Source organism: Mytilus californianus, unplaced genomic scaffold (assembly GCF_021869535.1).
Source record: "Mytilus californianus isolate M0D057914Y unplaced genomic scaffold, xbMytCali1.0.p SCAF_1, whole genome shotgun sequence".
Taxonomy (NCBI): Eukaryota; Metazoa; Mollusca; class Bivalvia; order Mytilida; family Mytilidae; genus Mytilus; species Mytilus californianus.
The window spans coordinates 76937422-76964265 of record NW_026262581.1 but is presented as its reverse complement, the minus strand read 5'-3'; the positions used below and the strand labels follow the sequence as shown (position 1 = coordinate 76964265).

The 26844-nt window shown below is 31.4% G+C and overlaps 1 protein-coding gene across 1 annotated transcript in view; it reads right to left on the bottom strand.

Annotated features, from left to right (window-relative positions):
• LOC127724253 (uncharacterized) overlaps window positions 1–21622 on the bottom strand; it is a 75264-nt gene extending 53642 nt beyond the window's left edge. Inside the window, exons 1-2 of the mRNA XM_052231191.1 lie at window positions 21516–21622; window positions 8086–8116 (exon numbers count right to left, since the gene is read on the bottom strand). Of these exons, the coding sequence (XP_052087151.1) occupies window positions 8086–8116; window positions 21516–21585 (101 nt within the window). The 5' untranslated portion in view covers window positions 21586–21622. The remainder of the gene's footprint in view (window positions 1–8085; window positions 8117–21515) is intronic.
• Between the last annotated feature and the right edge of the window lie 5222 nt (window positions 21623–26844).

Genomic DNA, 26844 nt, shown 5'->3' with positions numbered 1-26844 from the left:
TTATTGTATATCAAGAAAAATCTGATTTTTTTACAGAGAATATATCGTCTAAATATCTGCAGTTATAATAACTATCGAATGGTATTACTTTTGGGTATCTATGAAGTTTTGCCATACACTGTGATTTAACAGTTAAGAAATAAAGAACCTTTGTGAGTTTAAAAGGGCATAGCTCCTAGAAAAAAATAAATCATAATTTCCTGTCAACATGCAAATTTACATACTATGTTCTTATTATCTACAAAGATTCATGAAACTCTGTTGTGTGGTTTCAGAGGAGTTGCGATGACAAGAACAAGACTGACGGATTGACGAACGGATGGACGGACGGGTCAAAAACATAAGTTGTGTGGGGTATAATAAATCTGCATTAAGAATGGCACAGCTAAAATTATCGGAAAACCAATTGCCTGTTTGTGCTCTTTTTAGCTGTTTATCTTCATACCTATCGCTTTTTTTTCTGAAATTTTAAAATATTTCAATTGCTCTTGGATTAAAAGCATCAGTTTTTATACGATTTGAACTATCATAAACAAATTCCGTTCTGTAATTTTTCCAAAGCATTGCCTCCTACTTGCACACCGTGCTACTTGAAATTAATTATTTTACTGTATTGCATTCCTTGTTTATTGAGTCCTTAATTTCCTCAAAGTATGTAGCTACTTATATTTCTGTACATTAGGCCAAAAATAGAGTACTTTTTGTGTCTCTTTACTTTCACTTATTGTTAATGCTTACCCTAACACATTTCATGAACATTTTTGGTTAAGCACCATTAATGTCTAGCACAATTTCCTGTATACCATATATTTTTGTCGTTCATTGTTTTGTACATAAATAAGGCCGTTAGTTTTCTCGTTTGAATTGTTTTACATTTGTTATTTCTGGGCCTTTTATAGCTGACTATGCGGTATGGGTTTTGCTCATTGTTGAAGGCCGTACGGTGATCTATAGTTATTAACTTCATTGTCATTTGGTCAGTGGTGGAGAGTTGTCTCATAGGCAATCGTACCACATCTTTTTATTTTTATATGTAAAATGTTTAAAAAATATAAAATTACTTTACCTAATTTATAAAGAGAGGAGAGATATTCTATCATGTCTTTGATGATTATGTTGCAACAGGAACTACAGTATTTAAAACGATTATGGATTTTTGAAAGTTATCTAACAGGCCTTTATCTACTGAACAAAAATTCAAAACTATGCAAATATACTTAAACGTAAATATCATTTAAATAACCAAATTTCTATATGTAAACTACAAAAATAAATTCCTTTGAATATTTCAACGAATTATGTAAACAGTGCCTGTGATCTGTTTTTGTTTGTATTTTTCTATGTAAGATAGAAATTAAAATTGAATCAATTATAATGATTTTCGTATCATATCGAGAACCAATCGTGAAAACCTTACCTTTTTACATAACTGTTACGATTTTAAGGGACTTGTTTTACTTCCGATCGACAGTTCCCAAAATAAAAGATTTAGTGAATACTAAGTGTAATAGTAAACACCATTCACTGAAGGTTTCAAATATAATCTGATAGATATGGTCTCTTGCAGAGAAACTATTCAAAATTTAAAATGTAAAATTGTTAACAGAATGTACCTAAGAAAATTTCTAAAATGTAATAGAATGAGTTGCACAACAATATGTCCACTTGAGGTAGTTAACAGGTTACTATATTAATTTCACTTGAGCAGCTACAAAAAAGTTAATCTTTGGTACTTATGTACTTTTAACAACTTTCTTCATATGGTACTTAACACCCCCTACTACTGTTTAAAAATCAGGACTTATCTAAGCACCCTGGGTTTTGATTGCTTGATAGCAAGTGTATTTTTCATGTAATATTCTTTTATCGTGTCATTTTGATTCATATTTCACCATCCCCGAGATAAATGCACAATGATGTGCCTTTTTAACCATCTCTATCGTTGTATTTTCTAAAACGTACTAAAACATACCAATGACATTTGATCTGGAAGACGGAGAAGAGAATAACAGTTCACCTCATTAAGTACTGTAAACATGCCATTTTATGGAAAAAAAGTAGTATTTCATTTTCCTAGCATTAGATTGTTTTTTTGTGTACATATGAGAAGGAGGTCTTTAGGAGCGCTGTGGTTAGGTGTACGAGTTTAACTATACATATTTTATATGAATGACTGCAGTGTGAAAATTAACAATATAAATTTTGAAACACATTGACATTTCTTTGAGACTTCTTCGAAGAGGCTTCTAAATTTTAGAAATTTGAAGTAAACTGACGGTTGCTATAGATACTATAAACAAACTCATTAGCAAGATGGCCATGCCACCATTTGAAAACAAAATAATAAAGTACTAATTTCACAAATAACTGTCTTGTCCTGGTTTATATTATAAAAAGTAGCAAATCTAGAATTAGTGTCGCCTATAGATGAAAAAATACCACGTTTTCCCTTTATCCTTTACTGAGTCGCTTGTTCATTTGTGCGCTTTATTAGATGCGGCTATTTTTTGTAATCTCTTGAAAGCAAAACACCTAATGGGATGAAATTTCAAATGTTTTTTTTTAATTAACTATCGTTATTGATATTTGGTTTAATTAAACAGATCTATCATGTTCACGAGGAGGAGGATTTGCCAACAAATATCTCTCCTGAATAATATGATATAGTCTGTCCATTGTGCATTTGCTAAATTTATGGATTGCAATCAATCTCAAGTATTGAACAAAGACATAGAAACGACCAGTAAGTGAATACTATATTAAGAAAAAAATCACACATCTAATTAAATAGGCATTTAAAAAGTCAGAATGCGAATATACATGTTCAAACTCTTTTAGGTCATTTTTAGTAACAACAAACAAAATAACTATGTCAATTGGACCTGCTTTGATACGATAACCGCACTTGAATTTTTACTCGATAACATTTGTGTTCGCTATGGAGATTCCGTATATCGTCAAGTTATCGGAATTCCAATGGGGACTAACTGTGCACCACTTATTGCGGACCTGTTTCTGTATTGTTATGAGTTACAATTTATGACTAAAATCAGCAAAGACCCATCAAAACAATATCTGATACAAAAACTAATAACACTTTTAGATATTTGGATGATATTTCGGCTCTCAATAATGACGACTTCAGTATGTACACTAAAGAGATTTATCCTGCTGAACTGACTTTAAAAATAGCTAATACTAACAATGAACACTGCCCTTTCCTGGATTTTGATATCTATATCTTTAACGGGAAGCTTAATACCAAAACTTACGATAAAAGAGATGATTTTTCATTTCCTATTGTTAATTATTCATTTTTAGATGGTAACGTTCCCTTGTCACCATCTTATGGTGTTTATATCTCAACTTGTTCGATTCGCTCGTGTATGTAACAACGTATTTGATTTTAACGAAAGAAATCTCTGTAATACTGAAAAATTATTACACCAGGGTTTTCGATATCACAAACTAGTCAAAACATTTTCTAAATTTTATCATAGGTACAGGGACATCATTCGTAAATATAAATCAACGTGCAGACATCTTATACGTTCAGGTATTTCACATCCAATATTTTATGGTAATATTCTATATAAAGCACAAAAATGTCGGCAGTCACCTCAAAAGCTAACCAAACCTTTAAACAGACTTATTCAGAAGGGATATAGTTACGATACTGTTGTCAGGTCATTAAAGATGGCACATTTTGGAATTAATATTGAATCACTCATAGGGTATTTGCATCGGAAATAAACACATTTATTCTAAAACCAGTTGTTGGCATGATACGGGTTATGTTCTTCTCATAAATTTTATGATGGTATGATACTAAACCCCTAACGGGAGGGATTGTGCTTGATTTTCATATGATGAAGACATAATCTTTCAATCAGTTTAATAGAGGTCTGGAGCTGCCATTTCAGTAACTGCTAGTAGTCCTTTGTTAATTTATGTATCATTGTCATTTTGCTTAGTTTCTTCTGTTACCTATTCTGACATCGGACTCGGACTTCTTTTAAACTGAGTTTTACTGTGCGTATTGCCGTGTGTTTGTTTATTCTACATTGGCTAGAGGTATAGAAGGGGGGTTGAGATCTCACAAAACAGGTTTATCCCCGCCGCATTTTTGCGCATGTCCCAAGTCAGGGCTTCTGGCCATTGTTAGTCTTGTATGTTTTTTTAATTTTAGTTCATTTATATATTTCATAGTTTAGTGTGACGTCCATTTTCACTGAACGAGTACACATTTTTGTTTAGGGGCCAGCTGAAGCCCGCCTCGGGGTGCGGGATTTTCTCGCTGTGTTGAAGACCCATTGGTTGCCTTGGGCTGTTTTCTGCTCTTTGGTCGGGTTGTTGTCTCTTTGACACATTCCCCATTTCCATTCTTAATTTTATACTATATACTTCATATTCATACAGCCGTTGATATCTTGTAATTCATATGGTTGCAGGAGCACAATTATTCGAAATGCATTTTCCATAGGGTACCAGTGATTTTTCCATATCTTATTTCTCGAAGAATACACAAACTAGAAAAAATGGGTAGCAGTTCCTGTTACTAGAAATATCTGCGTTGTTCAAAGGTAAAAAAAATAAATATGCGCTAAAGTTGACTAAAAATGCAGTTGAAAAAAAAAACGTTTAGGTCTTCGCTTATTGGAACATGCTTATTTTTAATTGCTCTTACGTACATAAATTGAATATATTTTATACACTTCGTAAAATATGAATTTATTTTCTGGATTTTTTTTTAAACCTAAATGGGTTCGCTTTCGATTAAACGTAGTTCCAATCCTGTATCATCCAACTAGAAGCCGCACAAGATTTTATTCCGACTAAAAAGTTGCCGGTAAAATGTAAACAAATAATTGGGTTCATGTGACCATATGTTACAGTTATAAGAACCATAGATTGGGTTCATGTGACCATATGTTACAGTTATAAGAACCATAGATAAAAGTGTTCTAAATGTCCTATATCAAACAAGAAATTTTACATTTTCTATTTACAAATGTTTGTACAAATATTTGAGTTAAGAATTTATTCAGTTAAATAAAATACACAAGACTTTATGTTATATTTTGATTGTTCCTTTTCTGATCTCTGAATTTGTCTTCACTTTCAAAAGAGAATAAAGTGAAAAGACTTAATTTTTAAGGCACTTTAAAAGTCTTTGACGGAAAAAGCGAAGACGAATTAAAGAATCAGTATTTCAAAGATGTTATTTTTTGTGGATGTTGCATAATCTTAAAAAGTAGGAAATAAAGTGAAACAAACAAATAAAAATTATCACAAAAATTTTCTCTAACGAGAAAGAACATATGAAATCAATAGACTGTTCTATATTTTAAAAGTCGCGTCCTTGCAAATTTGAATACGGAATTTCTTTCTTTTTTTTTCATTGCACAAAAAATACCTGACCCACAGAAATAAATCATTAGATCATCTTTTAATAGAACTTGAGACTTTCCTTTTTGTACGATATATGCAAATCAAAATGTTAACCGTATTGTTATAGCTAACTATATAACTATATAACTTTAAAATGTACTCATAGTTGACCAGTGTGTTCATTTTGAACTCATTCTGATTTAACTGTTTCAATGTAAATATTTAACATTACTTAAAACATTTATGCAAAACCATTGTAATTTCATAACTGTTAAAAGAGCAATTCTTAACCTTTTGTATCCGTTTCTAAAGGTCCACTTCGTCACGGTTTTATACTATGGGGACTTTTATCGTATGTCAATAACAATCACAACCAAGTCAAGCCGCCATTCAACATGGTGTTCAAAGCGGTTTTGCAAATAGAATCAATGAATTCCTTAATACTTATCTTTTATTGGAATTTGAGAGCCTTTATATAAGCCAGGAGTGATTGTTCTATTGGCATCAGCAGCAATATGGATAAACAGATATGTGGAATGATTGCCAATTAGACACATTTTCATTAGTGATGTAAGTACGAGATTGTAAACAACTACTATTATCACACCGCGGGTAAATTATGACGTTGTGATTGGTTAAACGCCGTCACGTGGTGACCCCCTATGGATCCGTATGGGGATAGTAAATTTCATATGGGGTTCATGACGTCACGTCTACTATTAATGGTGACGTCATTCGACCATGGATTTTACTAACCCTCTATGGATCCGTAGGGGGTCAGTAGCAAACCATATAACTTGTAGTATAAGTCACTGTACGGCCTTTAACAAAGTAAAATAACAAAAATACCAAGGAATATTCAAAACGAAAAGTCCTTTGTCAAATGAAAAAACCAAAAGCTCAAACTCATCAAACGAATGAAAAACAACTGTCATATTTCTAACTTGGTACAGGTGTTTCCTTATGTAGAAAATGGTGGATTAATATAAAAATAAGGAGATGTGGTATGATTGCCAATGAGACAACTATCCACCCAAGTTCAATTGAAGTGGATGTAAGCAATTATGGACAACCGTACGGCCTTCAACAATGAGAAAAACGCATACCGTATAGTCGGCTATAAAAGACCCCGACATGCAAAATATGAAACAATTCAATTGAGAAAACAAACCGCCTAATTTATTACAAAACAACTTACGAAAAACAAATATGACAGACATGAAAAACGACAACCACTAAACTACAGCCTCTTGACATGGGCAGGCACATACAGAATGTGGAGGAATTTAACATGTTTGTGAGCTCTCAACCCTCCCCTAACCTAGGACAGTGGTGTTACAGCACAACATAAGAACAAACTATAAAAAAATCACTTGAAAATGGCTCATTTTTATATTAACTCATCAGATCGATACAAAGAAGAAAAACATCCAACAAAAAACAGACCGGACGTGGCATAATCTCTAAAAATCATAGACCCAAAGTACAGATCTGAGAGTACTCGCAGTTACTGACAGCTAGTTCAAAGCCAATAACAAGTAATAAAAGGAATTATGTATCTCTAAGACTAATATATAGTCTCACTATAAAAACACAAATAACTTTTTCAACAAAGAAAAACAAAATGGCATATAGACACCCTATAGACAAAGTACTAGTGCATAAGCAAAAATGAAAGACAAGAATACAAAAAATGACCATAGCACAATAACACAATGACGGGATGTATTGATACCGGGCTACGCCAAAAGTATATCACCAAAAAGGCAATAAACAGTAAAGGTTAATAATTTACAAAGACAAATAAAAGAACACTATAACACGTAATTAAGATGATAAACAACGTCAGTACCTAGAATCTATAGTATTATTTGTGAAGTTGATACGGAATATTTATCAACAAGGTCTTGGTATCTTCCGATGAACCCATTTAGAAAAAAGGAAGAGACGTTCTTTGACATAGCCTTGGTTCATCAACTTTCTGCTAAGTTACTGGTGACGTTTTATAAAGTCTGAGTAGCAGCTGCAAGCAAAGTACAAAACCCATACCGTATGGTATGGATAGAAATAAAGCGCCCCGGCATGACAAAACGTGATAGAAAAGATAACCAAATCAACTTTTTAAAGAAATGAATGACAGCTTAATAAACAATAACGACCGAAATTTTTACAGTGGTGAAGTGGCGATTCTCAACTTTAAAATTTTTTCACAAATCATGTTAAAAATGGCGGAATTGGACACGAAGAATCTTATATCATTTGAACTCATTTGTGTCTCATTGGCAATCATACCACACATCATTATTTTTATATTAGAATATCTGCATTGCCAGCACAACTGCATTTGTGTTAAAGAAAAAATTAACAGAAATCTATTGAAATACAGCACTGCTATTCATTTAGGCATAAAGCTAAAAATAACGATCTTAAGAACTTAAAAATTAGATTACTGCTAGAAAAAGAGGCAGAATGTTGCTTTTGAACAAGATACATACGGAACTATTTAAAGCGTTGTTGATTGATAGTTTGCCACTCTCCATAAACGGAGCATCAGATTTAACGTCTTTAACGTATTTCCCTGACATTTTGAATCTCCTTATCCTTGATATATTCTAAGTCAAAATGGCAAACTTACCCATCGTGCATCACAAAAATTGTTTATAGATAATTATATAATGAACGAGTCTTTCTTACCTTACTCCAACAGGTTTTTTAAGCACTTCTCCTGTTAATAGAAAAAATGATAAAATTATTCTCAAAATGAGACAAAACGTTTGCAAGAGCGGGAAATGTACATGATGTTACTATTTTACATGACATACAATACGTGTTTCTTCATCAAGAACAATCAGGACTCATAGATTGGATAAGCAAAATTTCCAAACGTTAGAAAACATAAGGTAAATGTCTTTTTTTCATTTTTAGAACTAATGTCAAAACTTACCATGTTTATGTTAGTACTTACCATGTTTATGTTAGTACTTACCATGTTTATGTTAGTACTTATCAGGTATATGTCAGAACTTACATGTTTATGTTAGTACTTACCATGTTTATGTTAGTACTTACCATGTTTATGTTAGTACTTATCAGGTATATGTCAGAACTTACCATGTTTATGTTAGTACTTACCATGTTTATGTTAGTACTTACCATGTTTATGTAAGTACTTACCATGTTTATGTTAGTACTTATCAAGTATATGTCAGAACTTACATGTTTATGTCAAAACTTACCAGGTTTATGTCAGAATATTGTTTTCAAGGTTTATTTCAAAACTAATCAGGTATATGTCAGAACTTACTTGTTTATGTCGAAACTAATCAGGTTTATTTCAGGACTTATCACATTTATGTGAGAATATTGTTTTTAATGTTTATGTTAAAACTTATAAGGTTTATGTCACAATCTTAATTCATGTTAAATGTCTTTATTTATATTTAGAACTTATGTCAGAACTTATCAGGTTTATGTCAGTACTTATCAAGTTTATGTCAGAACTTATTAGGTATATGTCAGAACTTATTAGGTATATGTCAGAACATACATGGTTATGCCAAAACTTATCAGGTTTATGCTAGAATATAGTTTTCAAGGTTTACGTCAAAACTTATCAGGTATATGTCAGAACTTATCAGGTATATGTCAGAACTTACATGTTTATGTCAAAACTTATCAGGTTTATGTCAGAATAGTGTTTTCAAGGTTTATGTCAAAATTTATCAGGTTTATGTCAGAATATTGTTTTCAAGGTTTATTTCAAAACTTATCAGGTTTATGTCAGAATACTGTTTTCAAGGTTTATGTCAAAACTTATCAGGTTTATGTCAGAATATTGTTTTCAAGGTTTATTTCAAAACTTATCAGGTTTATGTCAGAATATTGTTTTCAAGGTTTATGTCAAAACTTATCAGGTTTATGTCAGAATATTGTTTTTAAGGTTTATGTCAGAATCTGATTTTATACTTTCAAAATTAGATACCCCTAAGATGAAAGAGATCTGTACATGATATCATAAAGTACACACAGTACACGTACAAATAAGCATGCGCTCTCCGAACGTCATCTTCATGATCTTTTGAACAACCATATGTGTTGTAGTTATGTTTTTGACAACAACAAAAAAACAATCGAACGGTTTAAGTAGGCGATGAGGCTGTTTTTAATTGCATTCTTATTTAATTTCAATTTTCATGCAAAAGAAATTTAAAGCTTTTGTCGAATCTTGATCTTTTAATAGGCATTTCCCCCGAGTTCCTGCATAAATGCAATAGTCATTTGATTACTAAGTTTACCTTAAATCAATAAACACAAAATGATAAATAACAAACCTAAAAAGAAATATTCATCAAATATATGTCCCTTTCTATCTCAACCCTGGCGGTAAAAGACAGCATAATTACAGTATTTTTCATTAAATAAGACTTTTGTGCATTTAACTCTACCGGGGACGAATGTTCACTTCATGTGATTTCAAATTAACTTATCTAGACATTTTTTCCTCACAAGTAATTATTTTTTTATGGAATTAAACAGGTTTTGATCAAGAAAGTCGTAAAACTCAAATCATTTAGAGTGTGCATTTAAAATCCTTTTTGTCATTTGATTCAGGCCAAAGAATATACTTTTTTTCAACCTTGGAAAACACCAATCGTCCCTATGAACCCAAAGCAAAATACAACAAAACAGAAATTAAAAAAAAAATTAAATTAAAAAAGACCTGGGGTCTGTTTATCGAAGCTATCCTAGGATTTGTCCTAAGACATATCTTGGAAATAAATTAGAATAATGTTTGAACCGACTTACGACATGTCTCAGCATGCACATCAAGTCTATCTCAGGACTATATTAGCTAGGATGTCCTTACCGCTGTGCTAAGTGTTTGAGGAAAGCAAAATGGGATATAAAAATTAAAGATGAAAATGCATCGATTTTCACCAGTAGTAAAAATTTTTAGATTCAAAATTAGAATTATCATTAGTATTATTATAAAGATGATAAATAATATTTATTAAATAATTGTACATTTAAACTTTATGATACAAAAACAGAAACACAAAAAAATGTAAATACGTTTTATGTATATGTAAGAGAATGATAATCCCTTTCTTCATGATTAAGTACGAGCGTTAGCGAGTACTTATCATGAAGTAATGGATTATCATTCTCTTACAAACTTAGAATATTGTAAAGTGCTCAAGGCTCAAACGATCTCTTAATTTGTTGTATTTAAGAATTAGTTGCATTGTCAGTGCAATGTTTATAATTAATGCATGACTCCTTTTTGGGCATTCATTTATGGATTAGTTCACAACAGAACAAAGAAAATGTAGAAATTGTATATGTTTCCTGATTGTGAGTATGAATGTAAATCATGTAATATTTTAGTGAGGAATTATCCTTTTTTTTAATTTAGTTTAAATCAATTGATACATTTGAGTTACAACTAAATTTTATTTAACAGCCAATATTTTGGTCCGGTTTTCACATCAAATACTATTTCATTATGTCAGGGAAATGTTCAAATAAAATGCCTTTTATAAAAGTTTTTTAATATGTTCAAGACTTAAATTAAATTCTTGTTTTTTTTTTCATCGGAATATTGGAAAAAACTATTCTTCCAAACCGCTGATCCAGTGATCAAAGTTTTGGAAAGCTAAAGATTGAGGTATTTTTTTTTATTTTTTTGAAAATGCTTTGATATTGTTTAATTATTTAGTAATTTGAAGTTATTAGTATTTTCATAATAACATTCACGGTGCCAATTTTACTGCACAGTAAACTTCAACTTATTTTGAGTTTTTTGTTTGTTTCACAATTCAACTTCTAGTCAGTTTCAATCACTGTGTGGTAAATCCTTTCAATCGGATAAATGTGCTTCGGGGCAGTTGTAACTCATTTATAGAAACTCTTTGTTTTGAACTGTAAATAGACCCACATAATAGGATAATCCTTTACTAAGAACATGATTTACATTCATTCTTTACAATTAAGAGGCATCAAATCCTATAATTTCATTGGTCGAGAGCACTTTGCTATATTCTAAATAAGAATTAAACAACTTATTTGTAAATAGTGACAACTAAATATATATTGTTGAGTGAGTTTAATTCGAAGTGTCACGGTTTTATACTTTAAAGAGTTCAAAGGCAAATCTCATGTATCTTTTATACAAATACGGAGTACGTAAATTATTTCATTACGGATCACAGTTACTTGGGGAATGGCACCCTTTTTTCTGGATCTTTTTTTTTGTGTGTGTTTTAACCTCTTTTAAGTAATTACTCTTTAAAATTTTAACTTTTTTTTAATATATATATAACTGTTATTGTAATAACTTTTGAACAAGTGAAAGAACACATTAAATAAGTGATAATCTTTACTTGCGTATATTATCAATGTCACCTAAATAGTTCAGTTGATTATTAAAGTCCCTTAGCGGGTTATTTCTATGAATAAAAAATATTTATACTTCTCCCTAAATAAACATATATAGGCGGCGGTTGTATTTATAAAGTTTAGACCATCCTAAGACAACTTTAAGACACCTAAATGGCGGTTCGATAAACATGCCCCAGTTATCCGCTAAAGTAAGATCATGAGTGCTTCTACAATAAAAAAAAAAGAAACCTAATGAAAACTACATATGAGGTGTAAATGATATAATCATTCCATATATGCATTTAGTGTGTATGTGCTTTTCGTCTGCTGTTTTAAGATAGATTTGGGTACGGTGAGAGTGGGGAGGGGGTTGGGTAAAGAAAACTTTTTTCTATGGTGTAGTATTATAACAAATTGTTCATCTTAATGACCATTGAGACCAGGCTTTAGCTCAAACTAATACATCCAGACCCAGGCCAAAGCAAAACCAGTTTAATCAAATCAGACATTAGTCATAGCAAGGCCAATGAAACATAAAAACAGCAAAAGACCCTTTCTCAGTTGCTAACCATACGAAATGAAAATAATTCATATTCAATAGGAAACGTATACTGTTGTTTCGACTTCCTTGTCAATTGTCAGGCAATATATTAATGTGCTTTTTTCTTTACTACTTCTACACTAAAAACAAGTAAAAATCCTTCAGTACATTTTGTTTCAGAAAATATTATTTATGCTTTGGTGAAAAATGCAAAACTTTATTTCAAATTGCGACATTCAATTGTGAATTGTGTCCATCTAAATTTTATCTTTAATTGAAGAATAACGAGTTTTCAAATGTCATATAAATTGTTTCAATCAATCGATAAAAGTGCGTGGTGTCATAATTAATGCAATTCTTCTATTTTGATTGCAATCAAATATGATTTACACCGTTGCACAACATACTGATACTGCAAATAACAGAAATGAAATATTGACAATTTATCCATTCTAATTGCTGCTTGTAGAAAGTAAACGTGTGTTATGGTCGTTTATTTGTACTAACTTGAAATTTCATTTGAAATGCTTTACTTTTGAGCTGAACAAATAATTTTCTTTTATAAAAAAAAAGAAAAACGCTTGAGACTATTAGCATATTATATAACCAGTATGGTCATATACCGGTGAAGTTCCGTTTTGGTGATGGCAAAGAACGTTTTTCGTCTAATAGATTCTTACACTTGTATAAGCATAGGGCGTTCATCTATAACGAATTTTATTTAGCCTACGGCATGAGTACCTGTTTCGTACTGATTGGTGTCAACTCTTAAGTAATGCTGCTCGGTTATTAGAGGAATTACAGGCTCAATAAATGAGCAATATAATTTGTCAAAAAGAGGAGAATACAAAATAGACTTAATACATCCTTTTGAGCAAGATTTCTGATAATTATCGTAATCTAATCTCAAGACAATAGCTGAAGTGGACGCAAGTTCTTGAGATTCAAAGTAGCTGTAATTTTTATACACGATATGCACGTAATATTATATGGTTGAACCTAAATTATGTAATGGTAAAAGGTAAATTTCGTTTAGGAATGATATCAAATATTTACAAGTGTGGTAACAAATATGAGAGATAAAAATATTAGCTAAAATTATGCAAAGTGGAAAATACAACATTCAGAGACTATTACAACAAACCTATAGAAAGTCAATTGTATATTTGATCACATTCAAAACAATAAATTAATTTGGTTGTATTCACATCAATTCCTTATGATTGTACTATATCCTCATTCAGACTGCCATTAGAAGGTAAATTTCGTTTAGGAATGATATCAAATATTTACAAGTGTGGTAACAAATATGAGAGATAAAAATGTTAGCTAAAATTATGCAAAGCCGCCATAAAAACTTGACGTCTTTCCAAGGATTGGCCAATGGAATCCCTTTAATGTAAATACCCTTTTAACAACGAGCAAATGACACACATTTAGCTTATTCTCTCCTTAAGATGTTATTTAAATATTAATTAATTCGCACTTCAACTATTTCTAAGGTATAATCTAAACCTGGTTTTAATTTTTTTAAACGCCAGGTTCTTCAATTGACTTTAAAGAACTAGGAAGAGTGTTCCAGTCCTTGATTGCATTGAAAAAGAAAGATAAGGAATCTATCCCTTTGGTTCTTAATTAGATTTTTTGGAACAACAAAGTTTTTAATGGCTGGATCTTGTGTTGTATCTATGGTGTTAATTGACTTTACAAAAATTGTCTTTCAGATATTCTTGGCATTTGCCTTTGTAGATTTTGTGCACATGTCCCAATCGCAATTGTTCAACTCTGTTTTCGATGTTCAGAAAACCGAGGCTGGGTAGTTCTGGTTTGCCAACGCCTGTTCTTTGACCTTTTGTTAATGAATCGAGTAGTTGTTTTGTTTTCGGCAATTTGAAGATTATTCTTTATTTTTTGTGATACACCGGCATACAAGGAGGAGCAGGAATAATCAGAGTGATATTGAATAAGAGCTGCTGTTACCGTCTTTCGGGTTTCTGTGGGCAGGCAATTTGACTAACAGTACATAAATTTTAGTCTAAAATTTACTCTTTTAATGATGGAGTCAACTATACTCTCTCCGGATAAATGTTGGTCAATTTGTAGGCCTAAATATTTAAGTTGAGGTTTCGACTTTATTACATGATTTTTACATTTTACCTCAAAATTTGTTACTTGTTTTAGTTTTTGTTTCGGCCCAGAGTTGATACATTCTGTTTGCCTAAATGTAAAGGAAGTTTATTGTCAACAAGCCAGTCACTACTAGACTCCGATTCATTTCCTAGCTTTGGTTATATAACATCGGGATCTTTATGTGAAAACATTATGGTGCTGTCATCGGCGTATAGCAAGAGTTTACAATTATATTGGATACTGATGGACCTATTATTAACATAGTATAAAATAACAAGGGTCCTAGAATACTTCCTTGTGGGACTCCTAATGTGATATTAAGGAGTTTAGATTCGGTCCCATTAACATTAACAAGCTGTTTCCTTTCAGATAAGTATGACTCGAACCATTTTACATCTATAACCCCTAAAGATGTTAAATTTTTACAAAGTATATGGTGGTCGACAGTGTCAAAGGTTCTTTTGCAGGTCTATCATGAGCATTCCCGTAAGTAACCCACTTGATGTTTGAAATTTTATGTTATCAAACATTTAGATAAGGCACGTATCAGTAGAGTACGAGCTCAAGAAAAAGGACAGATTAATATACAAATTTTGTGTTTACAATCAGTGTTCGTATACAAATTTTAAACCATAATTTTTCAGCTCAACCACAAAGACCAATGAGAAAAAAAATTAAAGACATAAATTAAAACAAGGATTGGGTAACACGAACCACGTTAAACAACAGTGTATGAACTTTGGTTCTATCTCAAAATTTAATAATAATCTTTTTTTTTAACTTGGTATATTATTATTATATTAACATAATCTCAACATGAACAGCTTTATACATATAAATGAAGATGTGACGGGAGCATCGTCAACATACAAGATACGTGACGGGAGCATCGTCAACATACAAGATACGTGACGGGAGCATCGTCAACATACAAGATACGAGACGGGAGCATCGTCAACATACAAGAATTGTGACGGGAGCATCGTCAGCATACAAGATACTTTTTTGTAGTAAGTTTAATAACTGGGAAAATATCAAGTTTTTATATTTTTTTATTTTTCATAAAGAAATAATTTGACTTTAATTTTCCACTGAAATATATCATTATACAAATGTCCATATGGTTACTTTGCGACACCAATCAATGTGGTTTTATTATGCAAATATTGAGTAGAAATAATTTGTTTTATTATATTTACAATAAAACCAGTAATATTTATGTAGTATGAAATATCTATGAAATTCAACGTAAAGTTTTAAGCTACAATAAACTTTAAACGAAATCGATGATGAATTGTATGTATATATGTTTAAAAGAGACAGAAACACCATGGAGACCATCAAAAATCACAAACTAGTCAAAGAAAAACAGGCAATTCCCATCATTAAATGAAAAATATGGCAATTTAGTTATGTCAGCACTAAATTTTTTCTGCGTCAAACATTTTAAACTGTACGGTCCAAACATATGTGTATCATGAAATGGAAGAAAAAATCTTAATAATGCTTAGTTGTCCATTTTGTTTATATACAAGGCAGCATTAAATGTTTGAAAAAAAAATTATAACAAAAAGAAAAATATAAAACCATGATTTCAGAATGATTAAAATCATCATATCTTTTATTGATATGTTTTGCAATAGTAGGATGTACATGAATGATCATTGGCTTTTTTATTGTTCTGATATTGAAGTCAATACTAAAAACTAAACAATTCTTGACATGGTACTTGGTACAATGTTTCACTCAAATAAAGATATCCATTTTAAACGATTATATATCCGATTAAAAACTTGCAACCTGTAGAAAAAAAAGATTGTGCAGAACACAAATGAAAATAGAACCGGCATAAAACCTCAGTGTACTATTAGTAGAACTCTTATGAATAAAAATTTAATTTGTAGTAAACGTCAATGAGACAGAAACAAATGGTGAACAATTGTGCGGAAGATACCAAGTGGACATTGATAATTAATAAGTCGAATAAAAACGGACAACGTCATGTAAAAAAACGAAAAAAAAAACAATTCCACAAAACATTTCAATGAAAACTTTAGGCTGAGCAACACGAACCACATTAGAAACTGGGGATGATCTCAGCTGCCCCTGAAGCAGATCCTGCTCAATTAGTGGCATACGTCATGTTACTCATGGTACAAAGTCGGGGATAAGTCTCATTTAATGTCATAATCAATCAATGTCAATGTGACCTATAATTGACTGATATTTTTTTTTCGGCAGATAATGATTTTGTTCCTCCCAGTAACTGTGAAAATTCTTATTTGGGACTTCCTCTCTTTTTGTTGTCTGTTTTGATGGCCCGAATAAAGTTTGCGTCTTTCTCTGTACGTAATTGGATAACCACAAAACTAGTTAAAGAGGATCTACTATTTAATTAATTTTGTCCTGGATTTTTTAGCTTTATGTGTTCAAAAACTTTCCCATCCTGCAAAACCTAATGTAGCGGAATTCAAATGATAAAAAAGATGTACAAAGTATAAAAAAAAGGAAAAAATAATCAAACAAATAAACAAAACAAAACAAACAAAAATAAAAAAGTTCGTCTCAATATATCAAACATTGCAAGGGTCATGTCAGCTTAAAAAAAGGGTAGACATTTTCAGTCATTAAATTCCATGTGAAACTCTAAAATCCTACGTGACTTGTATGATATGGCAGTGAATAGGAGCCTAAATATAGTACCATTTAACAAATATAAATTCCAATTTATAGCAAATAATTGCAAATAAAAAATATGATTTTAATTATAATTTTATCCTCAACTGTTGGAATTTGTATTTAGTTCTCGCTTGCCGTAATTTGTTCATTTTGCAGGTTTGTTTAAATTTTTTCAAAAGTTTTAATAAAGTGCAAATGGATTTTATAATCGATCTCATTTAATGTGTATTATTAATTTTTCTTTCATTGCTTGCTGCAAAATTACATTGCAATATCTACTTTTTAAGCATTCTTTTTTTAAATTTAATATTGCAAATGGATGGACCACTCGTAAAACCAAAAGGAAATCTACTCTTTTAACTGAATGTATGATATTGTTTTCGAAAAAATGAAGCGACGACTATATGTAAAAATTAATCTAATCTAATTTTGGGTTAATGACGACTACCCTGTAGGGTATTGCGCCAGATTATCATATAATATAAAAATTATTAAATTTAATTTTCATGCAGTTTTCAAATACTTTTTATAGTGTAGAAAAAAAAATGCCTTTAGTTGTTTGTGAGTTTTTTTCTTAATCCATTAAGTCGTACCATTTCAATTGATTAATAAAAATATCGGAGTATTACTTTTGGTATATTTAATAATTATTTAGAATTACTTATCTATGATTAAGGGAGACTAAAGTAATAATTATGTTAAATGCTTCAAGTTCAAAAAGTTTAATTCAAACCAGAGGTAAAAAGTGTACAGCTTTTGAAATTCCCAGTGAGTAAAGTTTAATTCAAACCAGAGGTAAAAAAATTACAGCTTTTGTAATTCCAAGTGAGTAAGTTTAATTCAAACCAGAGGTAAAAAGTGTACCAGTTTTGTAATTCCTAGTGATTAAAGTTTAATTCAAACCAGAGGTAAAAAGTTTACAGCCTTTGTAATTCCCAGTGAGTAAAGTTTAATTCAAACCAGAGGTAAAAAGTGTACAGCTTTTGTAATTCCCAGTGAGTAAAGTTTAATTCAAACCAGAGGTAAAAAGTGTACAGCTTTTGTAATTCCCAGTGAGTAAAGTTTAATTCAAACCAGAGGTAAAAAGTTTACAGCTTTTGTAATTCCCAGTGATTAAAGTTTAATTCAAACCAGAGGTAAAAAGTTTACAGCTTTTGTAATTCCCAATGAATAAAGTTTAATTCAAAGCAGAGGTAAAAGGTTTACTGCTTTTGTAATTCCCAGTGAGTAAAGTTTAATTCAAACCAGAGGTAAAAGGTTTACAGATTTTGTAATTCCCAGTGATTAAAGTTTAATTCAAACCAGAGTTAAACAGTTTACAGCATTTGTAAATTAACTTTTATTCCAATATCGGGTCACAGATTGTTTGCACTTTAAATGCATATTACTTTCTGTCGGAATCCAATGACTAGACAATTATACAAAAAGCACAATTTAAAGTAGTATTTGAGTGATGCAGAAGCTTTGTTTTATGAAATGAATGCATTTATTATCAAAAAAATGAAATACGAATGGAAAGCTCAATTTAATTGACCAACCTTTAGATTCATTACTTTTTTCAAGCAGTTATGAAAAAGTACTAGTACATTGAAAGACCATGGTTTTGGCGTATTTATCTGGACAGGTGTTCTTGCGGAACACAATATTTTTTTCGTTTTTGTTTTAAACACTCTAGTTTTCCCCGATTTACTATAGGTTATATCCGGGTTTTTTTTTCTTGACTATAGGAAGCAATAGTTAGACGATATCCTATAAGACAATACTTTATTTTAATGTATATTATTCCTTGTTTTCATTATAATAGTTCTGTTGTACAAATAACACAGTTCGAGACTGTTTTCTGAATTTAAATTAAACTGGAATGTTCATCTTAGTTTAAATTAAAATCACCATTAACATAAACTGGGGATGTTTCTTGATCAATATGGATCCAAGTGCAGCTGATTACCCCATGTATACAAATGTACAAACGGCCATCGACTGATGTTTAATTAGTACAAATCTCAAACAATTGAAGAATTTATTCCTCGCAGTCAATCGGGTAAAAGATAACAATTTTTGTGAAGGCTTAAATTCAATATTAATATAAGGAGTCAATGTAACAACAAAATAAAACTCAATAAACACAAAAGATATCTAACGGTCAATATACGGCATTATCTAAAGGTCATGTGTCATATGTCTAGCTTAATTGAAATTATCCCCAATCTTGAAAAATTGTAAATACATTAACGTGTGGTGGTTAACCATACTTTTTGGAGAGCTGCGATGAATGCCCATTCCAGATTATTTTATATATAGAAAAGTAATTCTAGTTTTTAAAAAGTACTTCCCCAAACGACTCCGGAATAACTCAATGTATTTAGACATGTGCATCAGGTTATTCAGTCTAGAACAACCAGAGAAAGTACTGGTAGTATTCTTTTTGTTCAAAATCTTGAACTGAATACTATAAACGTTTCTTGTTGATATCTTGAAGTATTTTATGGAACATTGTGTCTACATATTTCAAACAATGTAACGCAATTGAATCTTTACAAAAAACATATAAAAGTATCGAAGAATGATTTGTTCAATTATAATAACAGTATAAAAGTTTACATTTGTATCAGAATTTTTATCATTGAATTTATACTTTATGTTGTAATATATGTATAATGAGGACCTTATTGTAAACTAGTCTTTGGAATTAATATGCTATTCTGTTGAAATAAAGGAAGTTGTTATTCTTTTTCTTCTTCTTTTTATTATTATTATTATTAAGCTAATTTTTTAGTACCATATCTTCAAACAAATAAGGTAAGATACAATCATGAACATGCGATAAAAATCAGTTAAGAAAATAGCAAATTACTTAATAATATCAGTACCACAAGGGTTACTTTGGTATATAAATATGGTCACCATGGTCTTCTTTCGACTAGCAGTAAAACCTTTTGCCAATGTGGGGAGTCTGTTTGGCTGTGCAGGGTGTATAAATTCGCAGCCATGTTCGGTCACAATTGGGACGGTAAATCCGAAGCCTTGGAGAAATATAGATTCCACCACTGCATCAAGTGTGTTACGATATTTCTCCACTCGGGACGGTTAAATTTTAAAACGCGAGGCTTGCCGAGCTTTTTAAAAAATTTAGATGTAACTGTCGAGAGTGGAGAAATATCATAATACACGAGATAAAGTGGTGGAATCTGTTTCTCTAATGATTTTAAGTCGATATCTCAACAAGTTTATCCTTCCTCTTCAAAGATTTTCAGAAAGTAGTATTCTTTATATGTGACGTCATGAGGCATAGTCATCTTTTTTCATGACGTCACAATAGGAAATTCAGAAGAAATCAAGAAAATTTGACGTCATAATTGAACTTTCGACCAATCATTTTCCGAGAACAAAGTTTTCTCTAGAGAGGAGAAAAATACATGTTCTATATATTAATTGTTAATAATTTCTCGTCCTGAATATGCATGAAATAATATTTTTCTCACACCGATCGAGACATGTGAAAAAAGTATGAAAATTAGAGAAAGAGTGTGCCACGCTGTCTTGCACTTTAAACAGCGAATGTAATGTTAAACCCTTTGGGGGAACCGTAGTTGGAACAAATCAAGGCAAAATTTCTGTTCACAATTGTTTTCCATTTGAAGTCCAAATTTACGACCCGTCATTCGTACCGCCACATCTTGCAGAAAAATACATGTTCTATTAATTGTTACTATAATTTCGTCCTGAATATGCATGAAATAATTGCCACTGGACGATCAGCCGCAAAAATCAGTATTACAGAAAAATAAAAACCAAGCTACAAGTACATTTATAACAATACTATATGATACCGTGTCAAATAAAGCATCCTAGTTATTGGTACTTAATCTGCTGAGGCAGACAACCTGTAAACTAATTATCATGCAGTCATTTCATCTTTTGACATTTTATATGAAAACCAGTAATAAACGTTACATTCCCTGTACGTTGAAGTGACCTTAAGTTAGTGTGCAATATTGCTTGATAACGTTTTCGTTTGGCAAGTATGATGTTCTTGTAAATGGAAATAGCACATAAAAAATGTGGTGCGTCCGAACCGCTCCTCAGCAGGAACGCTAAAACAAAACAAAAATGAAAGCCAAGGATGTATAAAAACTTTATTACTTTAGATGTTAAATTACTAAAGGGGACCTACAGAGAATAGCCAAATCCACATAAATTCAGCTTTGCCTGAGGCGGTTGGGACTGGGGTTTCAAAACAATTGCTTAATTTATCAATGGAGAATTTTACCAAAGGTATATTATAATCATGTCGATGCCGAGGTTTATTGCACAGTTAACAATAGTTATGATTATAACATTTTATACTTAAATATTGAAAGAGTAGCTTTAATGAATTAAAACAAAAACTCACCTTTAGAAAGGAAACACAAAACGGAAAATGTTAAAGAAATCCAATAAAAATAAATTGTTTGATTGTTCATATTTGTTTCGTAAAATTAAATGAAATATATTCCTCTCTCTTGGCACTATTGAATACGTTGTAATCACCAGCTTCAGGTATAGGCGGAACTATCGACCGCTAATTGCGTGAAACAGTATCGACTGCAAGCTACCTAGCACCCATTCCATCGATATCATCCCTAAAAAGAGGCCCAATAAAAGAATTTCACTGAAAAGTTTGCTTTGTGAAGAATTAATTTCGAATAAAGAAGAATTCTATTAGTTACCACTAAATTCATTGTATAGATCGAAATTAAATGTAAAGTTCATTGATTCACGTCATTATAATGCATTAGACAAATGTTAATGATGAATACTGACAGTTTTAGCCATTTATTTGTGAAACACGGTCTTTGATTTAAAGTTTTTTGGACCTTTTATCTTGATGATAATAAACATAATGACGGGTTAACACTGATTCTGCACAATTAGAATTGATTTTTATTTTGGAACCAAGTAACGCGGAATACCGTTAAATGGGATCTTAATTGATTGAAACATAAGTATATAAGAGGAAAGACAAAACACAGTTAAATTGCAAATGCATAAAACGAGAACGGGTAGGAGGATGGTATTGTTCCTTTGCTTTTTGTGTGTTTTTTTGCTGTGCAAGTACTGATTTTGTGTCATAGATGGATACCCCATATTCCTTTTTTTTCTATTATATCACAATGCTATGAGTAATTATTATAGATATCTTACACGTTATTGTAATTATCGGATTTTAACTAAGAGTCACCTTATGTGTTGGTCCTCCTTGGACGATTTTGATTCTTTTGATTAGGGCCGTTCGTGATTTGTCTGATGTGCATAAGATTTGTGCTGTCGAGCATATAAGAGTACCAAGTTTATCCAAGAAACGTCATATGACGAGGAGGTGCGTAAAGGGCCTAGACAGGCCTTATATATAAAATTTTAAATCTTATGAATTTAAGGTAAAAGATTTTGATAGATGCAAAGTCTTTCAAATATAATACATTTTATATAAAAACATCATTAAAATGAGTCTATTACAAAAAACAGACCTCATAGGTAATATAAAAAAGAGATATATTACCAGTTTGATTGTTATTTCTGTACTCTTTATAGTTGTCTTTTATTCCTCAAATTATTCTGTCTTGAAAGTATACATTGCAACTATAAAAATCATTATGACATGACTGAGTTAACTAAATAAATGTTCGGACGAAGGGACATAATTTCATCTGAACAGAAACAGCTACTAGTATTAAAATGAAATAAAAGGGCACATACGGGGTAAATGACGAGGACACATCAACAGCAGCTTAAATGGACATGAATCAAATTTTGCATGAGAAGGTACGTTGTCTCTTCCAATTCATGTTGATAGTTTTATAGCATTTTATCGTTCAGAATTCCCTTTTATGATCAGTGCATGTATGCACATTTCCACCTCCATTCGTGTTTATGCTTTTGACTTTTTTACCGACTGTGGCCTATCAATCTCGTGTAGACATTTATTCAAAGTTAAGAATTTCCAATATCTAAAGAAAGAGTGGATGATTTAAAAAGTAAGAGATTAAGATTATGGAAGCTATTCAAATGCAACACGAGCGAAATCATATTACATCATTTTAATTCTTTTATATCACAAAAAGTAAGGAAAATGCAAAAGACCTATTAATACCATTTCTGGTTCTTTGTCAATTCGAGACTGGATTTTTATCTGAGTCCAATAGTAATACATTCTAAAGTTATTTTAAAAACATTAAAGATTATTCATACATCTGATCATTGTGCTCCAACGTTGATGTTCTTCACCTGAGTAAAAAGGTAGATAAAAGATGAAATACTACTGTTTTCCCTCTCATATAACAGTGTCGAATTTAGCAGGTACTTGTCGTATGCTTATATCAAGATATCTGAATGGCTCATCTTTGGGTTGCTAGCTTGATGTCTTATCTACGTTTTCACTCACATTTCTTTCATACATAATAATAATTTTCATCGAAAATGTAAAACCTCTCTCATGAGAATATGAAGTTATTTCTATAAAAGTTATTGGTGATTCACATGACAGTATCACTTAAATCGACATCGATTTGTAGTTAAAGTACAGGAAAGTCAATAGATCAGACTTTTATGTGACACACTAACTGTAGCTGTGTTAAATTAAATCCTGAAATTTAAAATCAAGATTGAAGTATGTGATGTAGCGTATATACAAAAGACTGATTCCGAAACTGGATGTGTTTTTGACAAAAGTAAAAACTTTAATTTGTACGTGTAATACTCTTGCCTGGGTATGCCACTATCCGTCACGTCTTTTTTCAACATTTTGATTTTAAACACCTTCTAAAGTGAACCTTATACATATACATAAATTTTCAGTAGTGGATTTTTGTTTTTCTTAATAATAAAGCACTTATCAATTATCGAAAGTTTTAAGGAAGCCATCACGAGTTGGTTAACCGTTGTGGAATATCTGTGTCACAGATGGTCACGGATATGGTAAAAAAAAGAGGGGCGAAAGATACCAGAGCGACATTCAAACTCATAAATCAAAAATAAACTGACAACGCCATGGCTAAAAAGAAAAATGACAAACAGACAAACATTAATACACAAAACACAACATAGAAAACTAAAGACTAAGCAACACGAACCCCACCAAAAACTGGGGATGATCTCAGGTGCTCCAATTGTCGTACCCCAATCCCGTGCTCTTCTCCTCGATTGTGACATCACCGTTTGCGATTGATCACCGAATTTGTACTTACCGTGAGCAACATGCCGGGTGCCACTAGTGGAGCAGGATCTGTTTGCCCTTCCGAAACACATGAGATCGCGTCTGGTTATTAATTATTCTACTATTGCTAAGTCTTTAGTTTTATATGCTGTGTTTTGTAGACTTTCGTCGTGCTTCGTTATTTGGTCTGGCGTTGTCAGTTTCTCTTCGACACTGGAGAGTCAACAACACACCACTGATAGATCTTACACTTAATCACAAAACACAGACAAACACAAATCGTCAACACACTCATATAGAGCTTACGATTACTCACAAAACACTGAAAACCATCAGTCCACAACACACTACAGATAGATCTTACAATTAATTACAAAACACAGACAACCATCAGTCCACAACACACTACAGACAGATCTTACAATTACTCACAAAACACAGAAAAACATCAGTCCACAACACACTACAGATAGATCTTACAATTACTCACAAAGCACAGACAAACATCAGTCCACAACACACGACAGATAGATCTTACAATTACTCACAAAACACCGACAACCATCAGTCCACAACACACTACAAACAGAGCTTACAATTACTTACAAAACACCGACAACCATCAGTCCTCAACACACTACAGATAGATCTGACAATTACTCACAAAACACAGACAACTATCAGTCCACAACACACTACAGATAGAGCTTACGTTTACCCATCAAACACACTGGGGGTGAACTATTGTGATCTGAAAAGTTATAATATACCTGCTACGTGTTGTTCATGGGAATTGAAATATAGCGATTAGGAGTATTTAGTCATATCATTAACGTGAAACGTAAACAAATGTGTTATAAATAAAAAAAAATCTTACTGCCGTCAATTTAAGATAATCCGAGTTGTATTAACAAACTATGATGATTCCCTTCTTAAAACAAACTATGTGTATCTAAATGCTCGATATCTCTTTCACAAACAAATATTTGGCTGCATTTTCGTTAAAGAACTACAAAATCTAAACCCCACGATCATGTTTGTCACCCCATGATCATGTTTGTCGGAAGATTTTATATATTTCAAGTCGTTCGGTCCGTCACAACAAAAAAAAAAATGAAAAATTTAGACATAATTGCGACAAAGTCCATGTTTCCTTTCCATGAAACAAGGACTTCATAGTGACTTTTCTCTATGACTATAACGATAAAATGTTCTTTAAAGCAAGAGCTATGGAAATTATTTTCACATTATTCTCCATTAATTTACATAGAATTTAACCAATTCTTATTCTGCTAGGTTCTTAGACATCATTCAGGTCAATTTAACGCGTAATTTGGTGGTTATCACCTTAGATACAACAATAACACTTAAAGAATATAATAAAATCAATTAAAAAACGGATAATAACACAACACTTCATCAAATAAAAATACGATTAACATTCCAACGGAGATCGACAGACAAAGAAAATCAGAAATTTCATGGTTATAAAATCTATTTACATTGTACTCAAGACTGATTTTGACTGGATCAAAATATTTCCTCTGATCATAAAGCTGAAATTAATTGTTTCTTGGTATGTATATTACGAATCGTCAGTATTTATCAAAAGAATGTCTGCAGAAAATATGACGTCACAATGACCGGAAATGCTCTATTTCTGAAAGAATGAAAACTGTATGAATTTAAGCTGTCGCATAATTTTATTTTTATCTCATATACAATATACATTATGTATATAAATTATCTATCGCGCTGAAGTACATCCACTATTCATTATCCACTATTCATTTTGTATTTTTCAAACCTATTACATAATGATGAATAACAATAAAAAATAACAGTAAAAATGAAAAAAACAAAACGAAAAATGGATGTTTATCAGCGTTGTAAATTTATTATTCATTACCTTATGTAATAAAATGTTTGCTTCGAATGGCTTAATCTGATGTCATGAAAGTAAACCGCTTAAAATAGATTCTTCATGTACCTCAAATTATTGTTGAATCATGGAGGCATTATATCTACTTCTAGGGTTGAATTATAACGAAGTGCAGTCTCATGGATACTTAAAAACATCTCCTTTCGGAAATCAGAGTGAAATTCTATATATGTATTTTAAACAATAGACATCAGTAGGGATTTCAAATTCAGCTTCAGATGTTCATCAATATGAAAATGCATGTTTTTTTCCCTGATTTTTTTCTGTGAAAATTATATTTTTATTTTTGTTTCATATAAAATCATATTTTTTATCTAATCATTGTTGTTTTCTGCTAATCGTTATTAATCAAACACATTTTCTGCATACCAAAATATTTATTCTATTTCTATGCAAATTTTTTTATGAATATTGAAAATTAATAAACAAAAGATATCTGGTATCACGGAGCTTGCACAAGTTCACGGTAATGTAACTAGAATATTATTGAAATAAAGAAACGTAAAAAAACATAAACCTGGTATAATATCCAGATCAACCGATACGACAACTTGAGGCACCAAATAACTTACACTATCCTGTAGATTA